The sequence below is a fragment of the Callithrix jacchus genome, chromosome X, assembly GCF_049354715.1.
Source record: "Callithrix jacchus isolate 240 chromosome X, calJac240_pri, whole genome shotgun sequence".
In the NCBI taxonomy this organism is placed as follows: Eukaryota; Metazoa; Chordata; class Mammalia; order Primates; family Cebidae; genus Callithrix; species Callithrix jacchus.
This window is the reverse complement of record NC_133524.1, coordinates 67,640,959-67,660,341: the sequence shown is the minus strand read 5'-3', so window position 1 is coordinate 67,660,341 and position 19,383 is coordinate 67,640,959. Positions and strand designations below refer to the sequence as shown.

The following is a 19,383-nucleotide window of genomic DNA, read 5'->3' as shown; positions in this document are numbered from 1 at the left end:
ACAGGGAGGGGAGCATCACACACTGAGGTCAGTAGAGGGGGGCTAGGGAGGGACAGCAGGGATAGGGAGGGTGGGGACGGATAATGAGGGGAGAAATAACAGATATAGGTAATGGGGGGATGAAGGCAGCAAACTATCTTGCCATGTATGTATCTATGCAACAATCCTGCATGATCTGCACATGTACCCCAGAACCTAAATTACAATAAAAAAAAAAACTCAACCAAAAGTTTCACAGCAATTAACATAAAAAAACTGGTACCTGAGCTAAACGACAAGGACACACACCCCTTTCTTCTCTTTACTCTATAAAACTCCAATCTTGCTTTACTTGGGAATTTACCTGGAGTTCAGGTATGCCCTGAGTACATCAGCTAGATAATGCTGCTACTTTTTTTTTTCTAAAAGCAGAATGTCTGAAATGAGAAGCACTTTTTTTTTTTTGAGATGAAGTCTCGCTCTGTCACCCAGGCTGGAGTGCAGCGGCACAATCTCGGCTCATTGCAACCTCCACAAATGATTCTCTTGCCTCAACCTTCCGAGTACCTGGGACTACAGGTGCACGCCACCATACTCGGCTAATTTTTGTATTTTTAGTAGAGATGGGGGTTTCACCATGTTGGCCAGGCTAGTCTCAAACTCCAGAGCTCAGGTGATCCACCCACCTTGGCCTCCCAAAGTGCTGGGATTACAGGCATGAGCTACTCGCTCCTGGCCGAATAATGCTTTTAACCCCTATTTGAATCACTTAAATCATCTTCTTTTGACAGTAATACAGTTAGTCAGATTACATAGCTAGAGAGTGGCAGAACTGGCTTTAAATCAGGGTCTGTGTGGCTCTAGAGCCCAGGCTCTCAATTACTGTACCCTGTTAGATAAATGAGCTGCCATCTTGGACTGCTCATGACAGCTTTATAGTACTCCTTATTGTAAAACACTGCCTGATAGTGTTCTGGGAGTTTACTCATTTAATTTCTTAGAGCTGGCCATTATAACGAATCCCGACAATATTGTATGGCACTTTTAAAATTTCTTCAAGAATAAATCTATGTGTGGATGATTTTGTGACACACTATTGACAACTCTAGAAAACACTGGGTATGAACAGGGATGACAGTCTCACAGTTCCGGTAAAATTAAAACCTCTGCCCAAGAGCTAGGAATTACCATCAGGCATTTGCATTACTGTTTCAGAATAACAGACAACACAGTGTAGACAGAACAAAACCAACCATTACCCCTTAACACAGTATGTTATAGTATGATTTAAATTTTTTTTTAAAAAGCATGTATGCCTAAGGACAAAGAGATGGAACACCAAAACAGAAACAGATTTTTAGGGGTAGTGGGATTATGAGAATTTTTCTCCTGGGAGAAACAACAACCAACCACCCCCATCCCCAAAACACACCTGCCACTACTATAAAATGGGAACTTATGGTAGAACAATCATTCAAACTTACTTATTATTGGTTATAAAAGAGACTTATGGCATTCCCTGGTTCCTCTAAGTTAGCTGTCAGAATTTAACTTTTTTACAATTGGGGTATGGTACAAGGCCTCTTTTTAAGTAAGTATACACTATGAGGACAGCAAATCAATGACTGTTGTTCTTGCTACCTAGGCAATTTTGCACTGCTATGTAGTTGCTTCTGGTATTTGATTAGAATACTGAAATACTTATGTGCGTTGCATATGTAAACTATGAGTGTTTTGATTTAACAAACTCAATATTCAGATCATATCAAATGATCCATGACCTCTGTCCTCAAGCAGCTCACAATCAAGTTGTTTCAGCTAAAGGCACAGAGTTAGAAAGGCTTTTATCTGCCAAGAGAAACAAATGAAAGTGATATGCCTATTTACACTACCCCTACTTGGCTTACCGATAACTGGGTAATCAATTGCTGCAGGTTACAAATTATCTCTACATTTTCTTTCAATTCCTCGTCTTCCAAAGTCTCCACTAGCTTTTGAAGATTCAGTTTGCAGCTGAAAATTCAAACAAAAAGAACCCAAGGGTTATTAATATGACAAAGGCCAGAGGCTTCATGATTATATGCTAAGGTGCTATAGGTTGCTAACAAATATCTGGTAGGAAACTTACGCCGCATGCTGCCTGAGCTCTTCTAGCTTGGCGTTCATTTTTTCATTCGCTTGCTCTGTCTGCAACAAAGACCCAGGAGATCATCAGTGGCACTGCCTGACAGCCTCACATAATTATGCTCTCTCCTACTCCTATGAATTAAAAGCTAGGTAGAGAGGCTGCCTTCTTTGCTGTAACAGAGGATTTAGTGGGCTTTCGTTATTTAGTGAAAAATGTGTTTTTTAAAAAAGTCATGGAAATTAGTCCTTCAGTCAATATGAGCTACTAAAAATAGCATCCAAGCAGCTGGGTTTTATGCTTGCCATGAAACTCAGACTATGGGGTGGAGTGTGAAGCCTTAATTCCATAGGGAACTTTGCAACTGGGGGAAAAAAAGCAATACTTCCTGGCATTTTAGTTCCTGCTGTTTGCAAAAAAACCCCAAAAAACAAACAGAAAAACCCCACACTAAACTTCCTCCTACACTATACTGTTCCCTAGCCCCAGCAGAAGGGCATTTAAAACATAAAAGGGCCTCACACTAAATTCGAGCTGAGATTTTTTTTTTTAAGTTACACTCTCTGATATGGTAGGCTAGTTTTAGCAAAAGACAGCAAGAAAAAGGGCATGGCACAAATATGATGGTAGACAAAGAAGAAACGGCAGAAGGCAGCATACGTTTTAGGAAGGGTGATTGATATTTTCAGTTTTATTTCAATCACAGTTATCTGTAACATGCTGGATGCTATAACAGATTTGGAAAGAATAGTTTATATAGAACAAAAATGTTACGCTTGTTATGAAATTCTGACAGGATATCAAACAATAAGCCTAGCAGGCAGACACTGTAACAACCTTATAAAAGTCAGACGAGTATGTGGCTAGAATAAGTAGTAGTTTCTGTTACATCAGCCTCATTCACATACATGTGAAACATGGTTTCTAGAGTTACTTCAAAGCATAAAATACAGCACTGGAGACAGAAAACTGTATATAAAAATTCCCTATATCCCATTTTCACCCTCTGTTAGTAATGGACAATACAATGGGCGTAGAATTTAGCCTACTTGAAAGAAATCTTTAAGCAGCTTATCTTTCCTTGACTAGAGAGCACACTGATGCATGAAGGTGTATACATTACAGAGCTTCAATTATATTTTGGTGGAAACTCATTTTCACTTCTGGCAACAGTCGTGCTATCAAAGACTGAGTTGTATTTAGACTAGTAGAAAAACCTTAGTGATAGAGCCAGCATGCACTGATCCAGGAGGTTACTGACAGGCAGATAGTAGGAGTCAGAACTTGTGTAATCAGTTATATAGTGATCCACTATTTGGAAATCAACCATATGGAAAATGAACTAAAATTAATTTCCCAGCTGTTATATCTCACCATGGCAGCTGTTAGTATGGGATATGAAATGTGACAACATTAGGGGAAGAGAGATGGAAAAGAACTAAAATCTTGGTGAAGAAATGATTACTTGGTATTAGGGATAAAGATTAGGCAGGTGAAAAAGGTACTTGGTTCTTTCCTTTCTGGTATTTTTAAATGAATCTATTTTAAAATGGAATTTATGTAGATTCTTTGTGGTAGATACATAAATATTCACTATATAGTTCTTTTAACTTTTCTGTATGTTCAATTATATGCCCGCATATTTACCCCAGAGGGGCTCCCTGGAAGATATGGTAGTACAAATACATTTCTTTCAACATAAACTGTCTCTCATAAGAAGAAGTATGTTACATATTTTGGAAACTAAACCTAGTAAATGTTCAGATTGCTAGTAGTTTATTCTTGGGGCCTCACCAAAATGATCCTCTCCAGCATCTGGGCTGTCTGACCAGCTGCCTCGCTCAGACCACGACTTAATTTTTCATTCTCCTCTACCAGGGACTGATTCTTCTCCATCAGGGACTGCAGATTCTCTGATGGTTCCATACTAAAACAAAGTAAATAACGTATTAGACAAATATCTGACTGATAACACCTATATCAAAAGTGGATAAAAATGTATCTCATAGGCCTTTTGGATTGGTAGGGGGATTAGGTTAAAATTATACCACAAAAGTTTGGGAAAAAAGTCCAACCCAATCTATCCTCCTAGTCAGGTAGTATATTGGATGTACAAGAAACACATTTCTGAAGTACTTCAGTGGTTTGGAGAAAGGTAAGATATGGTTGCAACAGGAATGACTAACCTCTACCTTGGCTCTTGGTTGGGATCTTTCTGTTTGTGTCCTGTAGGTATGAAGTGATGGCTAACTGGAGCTAAAATACATGTTCTCTCCCTTTTCTTCCCACCCTCAATCCCTCGTTAAAGATGAGGGAAGTAGAGAAGGGAGCAGTATAGGGGAGGTAGAAGTGATGCTGCTCAGGGTCAAAATTCAACCTGATCAACATAAATGAATTTCCCATTTACTGTAAAGTTTAGGGTAATAGCATTTGAGAAGTGAAAAAGTTGAAAAGATGACCAGCGGCCACTAAGAAAACATTTCATAACTCTTCATAAATAAGAGCTCCCTTCTAAATGCTTGCTTTGCTTCAAACTTCTGACCCATAGCCTCTTGTTCATTTGTCTATCAATTTAAAATTGCTTGGAGTGAGTAATGACAACAACGGTGTCCATTTCAAATATTAGGGGAAGGGAGGGTCAGAAGTAGCATGAAGGAATACATATAGATAAGAACCTTTGGAATGTATACATATCACTTGTTATCAGTTCCAGACTAGTAAAGCAGACCAATAAGAAGGAGGGCTGTTTTTGTTTTAATCCACTGGGATGAAATGTTCAAAAGACTGGAAAACTGGACTGGTTAAAAAAAGGTCAGAAGAAATATGAAGATTTGATCTGAAGAAAACTGAGGGCAAAAATGAATAGTTGTCAACACTATGATAAAGAGAAAACTAAAGGACAGGGAACTGCTGTTCTCAATCTCAATAAAGGACAAAAAAGAACTTCAGGAATAGAGTAGATGCCCTCTCACCCATCTTAAGACCTCCATCAGTTTTTATAGAGGATCTTAGACTGCACTTTATCAAAAGTTAATAGCAAGGCCACACAATAAGGTTTCATATTATACTTACTATGGGTAATATGAAAGTTGAGAATTTACTAAGACTGTTATGAAGGAATGTTCAATTAAAATGCAGATTATAAAAAGAAACTTAGTAAATTTAAGTGTTATTTCCTTATTTCTTTGTTAAACTGAAAACTTCCATGTGTCATTCATGTAAACTGACAAGCTTCAAAGTAATGATTCTTTTAACTCAATAGTTTTTTATTTCCCTAAAAAATTTCCAGGATTTCTCTAAATGGGAAAACCTTATTTAAGTTTAATCGTTGATTTTTCCAAGGAAAATTTAGCACTTAGATGTAGGTTCTTCATTGTAATTTGTGGCAAATGCTTGAATATTTAAATACTACTATAATTAATAATAGTTAACACTTTTATGGCATTATGGGCTAGGCTCTATTCTAAACACTTTATATACACTAAATTTTAAAAAATTCTCCCAACAGCTCCTATGAGGTAAGTTCTAGTTATCCCCATTTTACAACTGGGGAAACCGAGGCACAAATAAGTAAATAACCTATAGCCACACAGCTGGTGGGTAATGTGAAGCAAAGATTTGAGCTCAGCAGTCTCGTTTCAGAGTCCATGTTCTTAATTACTATGCAGACTACAGAGACAGGTACTATAAGAATGCAGAGAATCCTGGATATAAAAGCTCTCACAGTAGTAGGGAAAAAAAGGAGTTCTTGGCAAGATTATAGATATAGGACCACATGATATAGGACAGCCATGTAATGGGTAAAATTTTTAAAAGTAAAGCAAAAACAGGACTAGGGCCAGGCAAAGATCAGACTGAAAAAGAAAATAAAACAGAAAACCAATATTTTCACATGCTACTAAATTGCCAAGGCTAGGAATGTGCAAATTGACAAACATGCACAGAAAATAAATACAAAATCTTCAATGACATGTTAAAAAACAAAAGAACATAATCTAAGAATAAAAAGTGAAAATATTCGTATAAGTAAAATGTACTTTTTGTTAACAAACTTTATAAAATGTCTCTAAAAATACATTTTTGCAAAACAAAGGAACATCTTTATTTCTCTGTAAAACATTGAACAATTAAGTTTAATTGTTTGATTCATCAACTGTTTCTTAGAATCTATTACTTTTGCAGCTGAAACTATTTTCTTTAGTATATTACAGACAATCAGAAGTCTGGATTTTTTTGTGCTAAATTGAAAGGAAAGGAAGATGGGTCAATTGCTTCTAAATGAGTATGGTGAGAATAAAATGTAATCAGGAAACCCAGACTAAATTATCTAAAGGGAGAAAATTATGAAGAAAGAGGTAGTCATCTCTCGGTGACAAAATTATAGTGAAATTATAGCAGCTTTAAGTTTTATTCTCCATACTTCTCTAAATGTTCTACTAGAAGCAATGAACCACTTTTATAATCAGAAAAAATGAATAATTGAAAACAAAAATATTGAAAGTAGGCTCACATCATACATAAGAATAAATACCAAATGCAAAAATGAAGTGTAAAAAATAAAATGACATTATTACCGGAAGAAAACATGGGTGAGGCCGGGCGCGGTGGCTCATGCCTGTAATCCCAGCACTTTGGGAGGCCGAGGTGGGTGGATCACGAGGTCAAGAGATCGAGACCATCCTGGTCAACATGGTGAAACCCCGTCTCTACTAAAAATACAAAAAATTAGCTGGGCACGGTGGCGCGTGCCTGTAATCCCAGCTACTCAGGAGACTGAGGCAGGAGAATTGCCTGAACCCAGGAGGCAGAGGTTGTGGTGAGCCAAGATCACGCCATTGCACTCCAGCCTGGGTAACAAGAGCGAAACTCCGTCTCAAAAAAAAAGAAAACATGGGTGAATTCCTCTTTAAACCTTGCTGTAGTGAAACCTTTCTAACTATGAATCCAGAAGCATGGAGAGACTATAAACAGTATAGCCACTTTGGAAAACAGTTTGGCAGTTTTTTAAAAAGTTAAACATGTGACCCAACAACTCTATTCCCAGGCATTTACCCCATGAAAACACGTGTCCATATAAAAACTTGCAAGTGACTGCAGCAGCAGTATTCATAATAGACAAAAAGTAGAAACAACCCAAACCTCCATCAACTTGCAAATGGATGGACAAATATGGTCTATCTAGGCAATGGAGTACTATTCCACAAGAAAAAGGAAGCGCTAACACATGCTATAACATGGATGAACCACAAAACATAAGTGAAAGAAGCCACACAAAAAAAGATTACAACCTCTATGATTCTAGGTACATGAAATGTCTATAATAGGCAAATCTATAAAGACAGAAAAGAGATTAGTGGTTGCCTTGGGCTGGAAGTGGGAATGAGAGTGATGGCAAATGGGCATGAGGGAACCTTTTGGGGTGATGGATATGTTCTAAAACTGAATTGTGGTGATAGTTGCACAACTCTGTAAATTTACTAAAAATCATTGAATGGTACACATAAAATGACTGACATTTATGGCATGTAAAATTTTAGCTCAATAAAGCTGCTGAAAAAATCCAGAGGCAATAAAAATTAATAAGCTTTACTATATAAAAATTAAATTTTTTTGTAAGACAAAAAACTATAAATAAAGTAAAAGACAACTGACATACTGGGAGAAATTATTTGTAACACACACCACAGACTAACATCACGAATATATAAAGAACCGTCAAAAATGAGGGCCAAACTTAGGGTTGCTATTATAAAAAAATACATTGGTGAGGATGTGGAAAAATTAGAAATTTTGTGCATGGCTTATGGAGATGTAAAATGGTACAGATACTATGGAAAACAGTATGGTGGTTTAATTTAAAAATTAAAAACAGAACTACCATAATTCTAAGTATATACCCGAAGGAAATGAAAGCAGGGATATCAGATATTTGTACACCCATGGTTTTTTGTTGCTTGTTTTGTGTGTGTGTGTGAGTGTGTGTTTTGAGACAGGGTCTCACTCTGTTGCCTAGACTACAGTGAGTGGCATAATCAGAGCTCTCCGTAGCCTCGAAGTCCCTGGGCTCAGGTGATCCTCCCACCTTAGCATCCCAAGTAGCTGTGACTATAGGTGCACACCACCACACGTAGCTAATTTTGTATTTTTTTTGTAGAGACAGGGTTTCACCATGTTGCCCAGGTTGGTCTCAAACTCCTGGGCTCAAGCAATCCGCCCACCTTCACTTTCCAAAGTGTTAGGATTACAGGCACGACTCACCACACCTGGCCCGTGTGTTTTGTTTGCTTTTAAGAGACGGAATACTGCTATGTTGCACAGGCTGAAGTGCAGTGGCTATTCACAGGTTCTGTCATATCATACTACAGACTTAAACTCCTAGGGTCAAGCAATCATCCTGCCTCATCCTACTGAGTAGCTGGGACTTTGGCATGCACCACCACAGCCAGCTGTACACCCACACCCATGCTTATAGCAGCGTCATTCACAATAGCCAAAAGATGAAAGCAGCCCAAGTGTCCATCAATGAATGAATGCATACACAAAATATGGTATACACACACACACACACACACACACACACACACATGTATATGATGAAATATTATTCAGTCTTAAAATCAAAGGAAATTGTGACACATGCTACAACATGGATGAAACTTGAAGACATGCTAAGTGAAACAAGCAAGTCACAAAAGGACAAATACTGTATAATGCCATTCATATGAGGTACCTAGAGTAGCCAAATTCATAGAGACTGAAAGTAGAATGGTGGTTGCCAGAGGCTGAGGGGAGAGGAAATGAGGAGTTACTGTTTAGTGGGTATAGAGTTAAAGTTTTGCAAGATGAAAAAAAGTTTTGGAGGTAGATGGTGGTGATGGCTGCACGACATTGTTAATGAACTTAAAGCCACTGAATTGTACATTTAAAATAATTAAAATGGCAAATTTTATGTTATGTATATTTTATCACTATTTATTTTTAAAAAGAGGCCAAAGGACCAAAAAACCCAATAGAAAAATGAGAAAAGACATGGACAATTCACCAGCAAAAAGGATAAAAGTGGCCCTGAAACATGAAAAGATGCTCAAACTTACTCATAATTCAAGAAATGCAAAGTAAAACAACACTGAGATAGCATTCTCACCTATCAGACTGTCAAAATTTGAAAAAGTATGACAATACATTCCATTGGTGAGGCTGTGGGGAAACAGGCTTTCTCATACACTGCTGGTAGAAATGCAAACTGGTACATCTCTTCTGAAGGCAAGTATGGCAATACCTTGTAAAGGTACAAATGTACTTATCTTTTGTCCCAGCAATCCCACTTCTAGAAATCTACCCTTAAGATAAACCTCTGACAATACAAAAATATACACAGAGGTTATTCACTGTAGCATGTTTGTAATTGCAAAATATTGGAAACAACCTAAATGTGCATACATAGGAAAGGGGTTCAATTGATATGTATGGCACATGTACACAATAAAAGTACTATGCAGCTGCAAAAAAGTATGAAGACTTCTCTGAACTGGTAAGAAATGATTTCCAGGAAATACCGAATAATGCAAAGCCACAAAGAGTATATAATCATTACATACAGTACACTACCATTCATATGAGAAAAAAAGGTGATACAATAAAATACAGAGGTATCTACTCATTTGTACAAAAGAAATACAAGAAGGCTAAACCAGAAACTAAAGAGATGGGTTAAATACAGGGGGAGGGAGAATAATGGTAGAAAAGAGGTAGAAATAAGGGTGGGAAATAGGAATGGGAACAGAGTTGCAGGAATGGAGAGGGAATGACATTTACCTCACTGAGTATATTCTTTTTGAAAAAAATTGTGGTACGTGTATGCATTAAGTAGCTTCTTATCACCTACTCCCACTCCCCACAAACTTCCTACCCTTCCTAGTTGCCAATGTCTATTGTTCCATACTCTAGGTCCATGTGTACACTTATTTAGCTCCCACTGATAAGTGAGAACATCCAGTATTTAGCTTTCTGTTTCTAAGTTGTCACAATGTATATTATTAAGGTGATGGATACACTAAAAGCCCAGACTTCACCACTACACAACATATCCATATAACAAAATTGCATTTGTATCCCATAAATTTACATAAACACAAATTTTAAAAATCATGGCAAACATAATAAACATAAAACTTACCATCTTAAATCATTTTTAAGTATGCTGTTTGCTAGTATTAAGTATATTCATATTGCTTGCTGTGAAACAGATCTCCAGAATTTTTTCATCTTGCAAAATAAAATTCTATACACATTAAACAACTCGCCTTTTCTACTTACCCTTCAGTCCCCAGTAACCACCATTCTACTTTCTGTTTCTATGAATTTGACTATTTTAGATATCTCACGTAAGTGGAATCATACAGTATTTGCCTTTTTGTTACTGGCTTACTTCATTAAGCATATCTTCAATGTCCACCCATATTGTAGCAAATGACAGGATTCTCTTCCTTTTTAAGGCTGAATAATATTCTGTTGCATGTATATACCACGTTTTGTCTATCAAGTCATCTGTTGACAAACATTTGGGTTACTTCTACCTCTTAACCTTTGTGAATAGTGCCACTATGAACATGGTGGTGAAGATATCTCTTTGAGACCTTGTTTTTAATTATTTTGGATATATACACAGAAGTGGGATTGCTGGATCATATGGTAAGTCTAGTTTTAATTTTTTCAGGAACCTCCACGCTGTTTTCCATAGTGGTTACATCATTTTACAATCCCACCAACAGCGTACAAGGGTTTCGATTTCTCCACATCTTCACATACTTGCCAACACCTGTTATTTATCTATCCATTTATTTATTTATTTAATAGTAGCCACCCTAATGGGTGTGAGGTAATGTCTCATTGGAGTTTTAATTTGCATTCCTCTGCTCTGAGTATATTTTTTTGTATAACTCTGATTCTTAGATGCATTATGTCTCACATACCTAAAATATAAACAAACAAAAGTAACCAAGATGTAGGGGGATACACAATTAAAATTAATCTATGACTCTTACTTTATAGATCCAGGCAGGGTACCTCCATGGGCTTGTAGCAACAAGACCTGTAGCTGTTGTACCTGGGGGAAGCAAAGAAAAATAATCAACTAGTCACTGACCAAATGTTATTTATCCCTTGGCAGTAAGATTACCACAATTAGCAGTAGAGTGATTTTACTAAATGCCTATGAAATCTAAGGCATATTGCATATCTTAGATACTACCAAAGGCATCATACATAGTTGATGATTCAATGATAACAGGAGAATCAGCATTACTCAAACTATTACATAGAAGATAAGTTGTCCATTTTATTTACCTCTATTTTTTTTTTTTTTTTTGTATTTTTTTGTAGAGATGGGGTTTCACCATGTTGACCAGGATGGTCTTGAATTCCTGACCTCAGGTGATCCACCCACCTCAGCCTCCCAAAGTGCTGGGCTTACAGGCATAAGCCACCACTCCTGGCCTCGAGCACCTATTTTTCAAAATCAGTCTCAGCACTGGGCTAGATAATGTACGGACATATAAAAATAAAATATGATCCCTACTCTCAAGTTTATAATCTAGTTAAGAAAGATAAGCCTAAAGTCTAAAATAGTAGGAAATAATACAAAACAGAATAAGCAAATTAACAAAAACCTAAATAGTCAAAGGGAGGCTTCATGGAGATGGATCTTAAACCAGAGCACATGTATAAGCATCCTGTCCCATTTCCTCCTATGACACAAGGGGAGCTGGTCTGCCTCACAATTCTGGTCTTGCATGTGCTTTGGATTCCCACTCTTCTTGCAATCTTAAGAATCTTGCTCTGTTATCCCTTCTCTCTTCTATATTTTCAATTTCTCCCTTTCTATATGATCCTTCCCATTAAGATTAAAACATGTTCAAGTCTCTCCCATCTTAAACAAAAGCATCCTCCCAACCCCACTTACTATCTCTCTTGGTCTATTTCTCTTTTTTCACAAACTTTGAGAGTATAATACACCAATCGCCTCCATTTCCTTTTGCTCGCCATTCACTTGCTCCTCGATTTAACTCCAATACGACTGCCTACATCATTCCAATGAAATAACTTGCCCAAGTTACAAAAGAGCTCCATGTCACCCAAATCCAATGGGCATTTTTCAGTATTCATTTTACTTGACTGACTGTTTGGTAGCATATGGCTTACCAGACACATTTTCCTGGTCTTCCTTCTATTCTTCTAACTGATCTTCTAAGTCTCTTCTTCATTCATCTTTGCTCCACTTGTCCTTTTAATGGTAAATCCCCCAAAGCTCAGTGAGAGTTTTCTTACTTACATTTTCCTCTGAATATATCATCTCTGCCTATGTTTTCTATTACCCAAAACTGGTGACTTCCAAATTTACCTCAAGTACCGATCTTTCTGAGCTTTAGACTTATATTCAACTATCTACCGGATATTTCCACTTAGTTGTCTGCTATTCCCAAACCTGGTCCTTTTCCAGTGCACCCCAGGTGAGTGAATATCCAATTCCACATGCCAGAAATCTGGGTGTCATTCTTTTATCTAATTCATTGGTTACTTCTTTCTATCACCACTGCCAGCACTCAAAGTCTAAGCCATCATTATCTTTTGCTTGGACTAATGCAGTACTTTCTTAAATGGTCTCCATGAATCTACTCTTGCTCTACTATAATCCATTTCTATATAGCAGCCAGGCCATTGTTTAAAAATGCAAATTATCAATGTTACTACCTGGCTTATAAATAATTTTTAACATTGTCCATGAGTCCTGGATCAGGCCTCTGCTTTCCCTCTACCCTCATACTAGAATATAGGCACACCTCAGTTTATTGTGCTTCATGTTACTGCACCTTACACATTGTGTTTTTTTACAAATTGAAGGCCTGTGGCAACCCTGTATTAATCAAGGCTATTGGCACCATTTTTCCAACAGCATATTCTCACTTCATGTCTCTGTGTCAACACTTTGTAGCAATAAAGTATTTTTAAATTAAGATATGTACATTGTTTTAAGGTATAATGCTATTGCACATTTAATAGACTACAGTATAGCGTAAATGTAACTTTTTATGCACTGGGAAACAAAAAAATTCTGTGACTCACTTTATTGCAATATTTGCTTTATTGTGGTGGTCTGGAACCAAGCCTGTAACATCTCTAAGGTAAGCCTGTACTCTTTCCTTGCTTTCTACACTCTAGCCACACTGGCATTCTTTGAGTTCTTCAAATGCACTATACTCCTGTTCTATCTCAGACCCTTCTAGCACTTGCTATATTCCAAGTACTGTTCTAAGTGCTTTACATGTATTAACTCATTTAACTCTCACGAAAACCCTAAGAAGTTATTATTATTATTTCTACTGTACAGATAGGGATACCAAGGCACAGAGAACTTGCCCAAGGCACATAGCTAGTGAGTTATAGAGCTAAGATTTGAACATGGGCAGGCTAGCTGCAGTGTCAGTGCTCCTGGCCACTATACAGCTGTCCCTCTGTATATTCAGGGGATTGGTTCCAAGACCCCGTGCACATATAAAAATGTACATGCATAGTTCAGTCCTGCAGTCAGCCCTGCAGAATCCACACATATGAAAAGTCTACATGTGGATTTCTCATCCTGCAAATACTGTATTTTTGATCTGTGTTTGGTTGGACCCACACAGTTTAAACTCCTATGGTTCAAGAATCAACTGTACTTTGCTACCTATGTTTTTTCTCTCTAGAACTCTCTTCTTTCTTTTGCACAGTTATTTCCTACTCAATCCCTCAGCTCAGCTCAAATGTTGTTACCTCAGGGAAGTCTTCCCAGAATAGATATACAGTCGACCCTCCATATCTGTGGGATCTACATCTGCACATTCAACCAACTATGGGTCAAAAATATTAAAAATAAGTAAATAAAAAATTAAAAAAATACAAATTTAAAAAATACTATATAACAACTATTTATATAACATTTGCATTGTATTAGGTATTATAAGCAATCCAAGATGATTTAAAGTATAAAAGAAGATATACATAGGTTATAAGCAAATACTATGCCATTTAATCCAAGGGTCTTGAGCATCCATGGTTTGATATCTGTGGGGGGTCCTGGAACCAATCCTTGGAGATACAGAGGGATAACTATAATAGAAGACCCTGTTTCATACTTTCATAGCACACTATAGCACATTATCCCAGTTTATAATGATATATTATGATTATGTGTGATTATATATTTAGTGTTTGTCTCTCATGCTAGGCAACAAGTTCCATGAAGGCAGAAACTATGCCTGCTTTGCTCAGTACTGTATCCCAAAACAGTACCTGGCACATAATAGTGTTCAATAAATATTTATTGTTGAAATGAATAAGCAAAAAATGATTAGGAAGAAGGGCATTTTTTGCAATAGGAATAAACATGAAAGCAAATAAGGGGCCAGAAGCAGTATATTTTATTCTTCAAATGATACCATGGACAGGTAAATTACTTATGTTCTCTACAGTAAACCCTAGGAGGAAAGGAGATAAAGAAGACTGAAGGAAGAAAAGAGATTAACTAAATATCAGTTATCACTGAGGAGAAAGGCCAGACAGGGAGAGACTGGACATTTGAAAACACGAGATTTCCAGTGGGAAGAGTACTAGACGTCAGAAGGCAAGAAAACTTGACCCTCCCAAGCCTGTATCAATCCAATTGCCTGCCTTCTCAGCTCCTCTACCAGGGCTACCAAACTGTTGCACAACCAGTCACACTGATACCACCAATTCATGCTCCTAGCCAGGTACCTCTTCCATTTTTGGTAACAATGATTTCAAGCCTTGTGTGATCTCTTTAAGTCCTCTACCCTATTATCTGACTGCTTACTCTTAGAAGATGACTTTGTCTTATACTTCAGAGAAGATAAAGGCCATCAGGCTAAAAATCCCTCAATTTCCCTTCTCCTGCCTCTAAAGTAGTGTCACTGTATTCTTCCTATCTTAACCTCTTTTATTCTAGTCTTGGGGACAGGTATCTCCTCTATTGTCAAAAGCAATAATTTTATTTTTAACTTTTTATTTTAGGTCCAGGGGTACATGTGCAGGTTTGTTATATAGGTAATTTGTGTCATATAGGATTGGTATACAGATTATTTTGCCACCCAGCTACTAAGCATAGTGCCCAGTGTCTGATGTTTCCCTCTTAGTGTCTATGTGGTCTTATTATTTAGCTCCCACTTGTAAGTGAGAACATGAGGTATTTGGTATCCTGTGTTAGCTTGCCAAGAATAATGGTCTCCAGCTCCATCCATGTTGCTGCAAAGGACATGATTTTGTTCTTTTTTGTAGCTGCATAGTATTCCATGCAAATCTCCCTGTTTGTATTTAGGATCTCAACTACTTAGAGACAGCCTTTTTTCAACTAATCCCTATTCTAAGGTTTGGTCTCTCCCAACTGGTTCTTCCATTTGTTTAAGTCTCTTCCATATTTTAAAAACATAGACCTATATCCCTCGACCCTTGACTACTTGGCTATTGCCTTTTCTCACCTTGTCTTCTTGAAAGAAGAACCTATCAGCTTCCTCTACTTCCTTATCTACATTTATCTATTTATCCTGCAGCATCCTGCTTTTACCATTCCCCTGCATGTCTCACTGAAGTCACCAATAGCCTCCCTGTTGATAAAAATCAGTGGATACTTTTCAATATTTATCTCACTCTACACTTTTCTATAGATTTATACTTTTGACAACCCTCCTTGAAATGCTCTTCCCTTGGCTTCCACGACACCACTGGTTTTCTTTCTACCTGTCTACTCCTTATTAGTTTCTCTTGTTGTTTTCTCTTCTTTCTCTATTCCTTAAGTGCTGGTATTCCCTAGGATTCTGTCTTTGGCCTTTTTCTCTTCTTCATTTGCTTGTTCAGCAATTATTTAATGTGCTTTTAATGTGCCCGGCACTCTGATCTCATCCACTCTATAACTTCAGATACCATCTAAATACTGGTGACTCTCAAATCTATATCTTCAGTGAGACCTCTCTACATTAAACCTGTAGAGCAAACTATGTTTAAACATTTCTATTTAGATGTCCCCTAAGCCCCTCAAATTCAAAATGCCCAAAACTGAACTCATCATTTCCATTTTCCTACCTGATCCCATTTTTCCTCCTATATTTCTGGCTCAATGATTAGCACTACCATTTACTCAGTTGTCCAAGCAAGAAACTTAGAAACCAATCTTGACTCTCCGCACCCACCCTTCTTTTCCTACATCAAATTTGTTACCATGTAAGCCCTATACATTGCGCCTCCTTCTTGTTTTTTTTCTCTAATTTGTCCCCTTCTCTTCATTTCTACTGCTATTCTCTTTAGTTCAAGCCAGAGTTCTCACCTGGGTTATTATAACAGCCTGACTTATTTTCCTTCTTCTAGCCACGCCCACCTCTAATCTATTTTCTCTATACTTGCCAGAGTGATCTCCCCAAAACACACATTTCATCATATGAAATGTGTTTCACTATTTTATATATCACATTTCACCCTCCCTACTTAAAACTCTTCAATGGTTCTTCATAGCTTTCAGGTTGAATTCCAAATTCTTTAACAAGTCAAGATTTGGCCCCTGTCTATACCTCTCATCTCATCTCTCACTGCTCATTTCTTCTTTATCAGTGAACTCCCCAATGCTACCCCCAATCTTTTTTTTTTTTTTAATTTTTTATTGGATTTTAGGTTTTGGGGTACATGAGCAGAGCATGCAAGACAGTTGCGTAGGAACACACATGGCAGTGTGCTTTTCTTTCCTTCTCCCCTTCACCCACATTTGGCATTTCTCCCCAGGCTATCCCTCCCCACCTCCCCCTCCCACTGGCCCTCCCCTTTTCCCCCCAATAGACCCCAGTGTTTAGTATTCCCCTTTCTGTGTCCATGTGTTCTCATTTTTCATCACCCGCCTATGAGTGAGAATATGCGGTGTTTCATTTTCTGTTCTTGTGTCAGTTTGCTGAGGATGCTACCCCCAATCTTAAATGGACAGCAAACACGTTAATAGAAGTTATTTTCAGAGGTCCCCAAACTAGCATAATGCCTAACCAACATCTCTAAACTTCTGATAGACAAGAAACTGAGAAACAGAAACTCTATCATTCCATTCACATACTTGTAATTTTTCCCATCAAATTTTAAGTCCCTTATACCTGTTGCTTTAGATGATTAAGTTCAGCTGTCTGGGGATCAATATTAACAATAGGTTTGTTCTTGATTTTTCTTGCTCTGTCAGCATAGCGAAGGGTATTTAATGTTTCTTCTAGATTGGAGTCAGCGGGACTCACACAGGCTATCATAAGAGTATGACTATTACCTCCCAGAGAATCTGAAAAAGAACAATAAAGAATAACGAAAGGAAATGAAATCAAACAAGTAGGATATAAGCAAAGCTATCCATTCGGATTGGTGACTTAAAATTCAGAGCTATAAGAAAAAGTTCTTAGTGTTTTTATATTGAAACAATAGGATATGTATAGATATCTAAGATTTCTGATGTGATATAAATTTAAATCCTATTGCATGTGTCCACATTCTCAAAAGAGACTGTGATTTCAGCAGTTAATCAGGTTAAAACAACTGGGGCCTGGCTTAAGTAAGTTAGGAGCCATTAGTGGAATTAAACATTCTTAGGATGCCCCCTCTAGGTGAATTTTAACTCTCCAGGGAGTTCTGTTTAGCAGCACTAATAATTAAAGAAACAGTAACCAAATTCATTTTCAGGTACAAAATACAAAGTACAGTTGGTGCACTACAGAGCTCTTGGCTCTCAACGTCATATATGAAGACATTTTTCAATTATCTTAGAAGACTGCTTGCCAACAGCAGTCTCTTGTATTTATCAATTAGACAATTGTGTATGTGACTGTCCAAATAGCTGGATTTTTACCTGTTTCATCTTTGCTTTCTCAGCACTATCATTATGAGTTACTCTCTTATTTTTAGAGGCACTTTGGGCTTACCTTGAAGCAGTCGAGTCAACTTGGAATCTCTGTAGGGTACAAATCCACCCTTTTTGTCATCTCCAAGAGCACTGATTACATTTCCCAAGCATAGGAGGCCTCGGTTAATATTAATACCTAATAGCAGGAAAAGAAATTTAAATTGCTTGGTAATGCATCCAACATACACCTACATTTCTTCTGAGAAAGAGAAAAGAAATAAAGACCCCATAAAAAAATTGAGTGATCAATCTTGAGAAAACTTTGATATACACACATATATATATATATATTTTTTTTTTTTCTATAGGCTATTGGGGTATAGGTGGTGTTTGGTTACCTGAGTAAGTTCTTTAGTGGTAATTTGTGAGATTTTGCTGCAACCATCACCCAAGAAGTGTATACTGCACCCTTGTAGTCTTTTATTCCTCGCCCCCCTCCCACCCTTTTCCCCAGGTCCCCAAAGTCCATTATATCATTCTTATGCCTTTGTGTCCTCCGAGCAGAGAAAACTTCTTAATCCTGTTCACTTTTTGGAGTGCCTCTTTCAGTAAAGGACAAAGTTCCAAATGTTGGATATGTACGATTGAGTCCACTGGCACTTCTTGCCCTTTCCCATGGAAACAAAGCAGATAGATAAATAACTATCACCATGACAACCATCTGTATAGTTATTTACTTTTTATATCCATTATGATAATCTTTAAATTAATGCTGTGAAATAGGATGAACAGGGTTTTTTTAACCATATTATTATCATTATTTTTACTATCATTCTCATTTTATAAAGAAACAAGCTCGGAGGTTAAATTACCTGCCTAAGTTCAAACAGCTAGTAAGGGGTAGTCCTGAGATTCCATCTCAAGATTTCAATCAAGTCCTATGTTCTTTTCATTATATCATATTGGAATACCTTTCCTACTGTAGCTTTAAAAAAGGTAAAGATTATTTTCTACTTTGTTTAATTCTGAGGTTTGCTTCTTAAACATTCTAATAACCTCTGATGTCCTGCTAAAGTACCTAACTTCCCATTATTAGGCTTACTGTGGAAAAACTATATAGTATAATGGTTAAGTGCATAGTTGGCGTCAAACAGACAGGTTACAATCCTGGCTGTCACTGACTAGTGATATGATCTTGAGTTAAGTTCCTTTATAAAATGAGGCAAATCTACCTACCTTATTAAGTTGTGATAGTGAATTAAATAAGATACTATCTATGAAGCAAAGTTAAATGATAAATAAATCATGCTATGGTTTGAATGTTTGCTTCTCCTCCAAAATTCATGTTGAAACTTTGTCTCCAGTGCAATAG

At 37.2% G+C, this 19,383-nt stretch overlaps 1 protein-coding gene across 2 annotated transcripts in view; it reads right to left on the bottom strand.

Moving 5' to 3' along the window:
* The window catches only part of KIF4A (kinesin family member 4A), a 125,770-nt gene that overhangs the window by 64,257 nt on the left and 42,130 nt on the right, over positions 1-19,383 (bottom strand). For both annotated transcript variants that reach the window (XM_035288212.3, XM_035288213.3), the window contains exons 8-13: positions 18,091-18,207; positions 17,281-17,456; positions 11,149-11,210; positions 3,899-4,031; positions 2,108-2,166; positions 1,887-1,992 (exon numbers count right to left, since the gene is read on the bottom strand). In XM_035288212.3, coding sequence (XP_035144103.3) covers positions 1,887-1,992; positions 2,108-2,166; positions 3,899-4,031; positions 11,149-11,210; positions 17,281-17,456; positions 18,091-18,207 — 653 coding nt within the window. The remainder of the gene's footprint in view (positions 1-1,886; positions 1,993-2,107; positions 2,167-3,898; positions 4,032-11,148; positions 11,211-17,280; positions 17,457-18,090; positions 18,208-19,383) is intronic.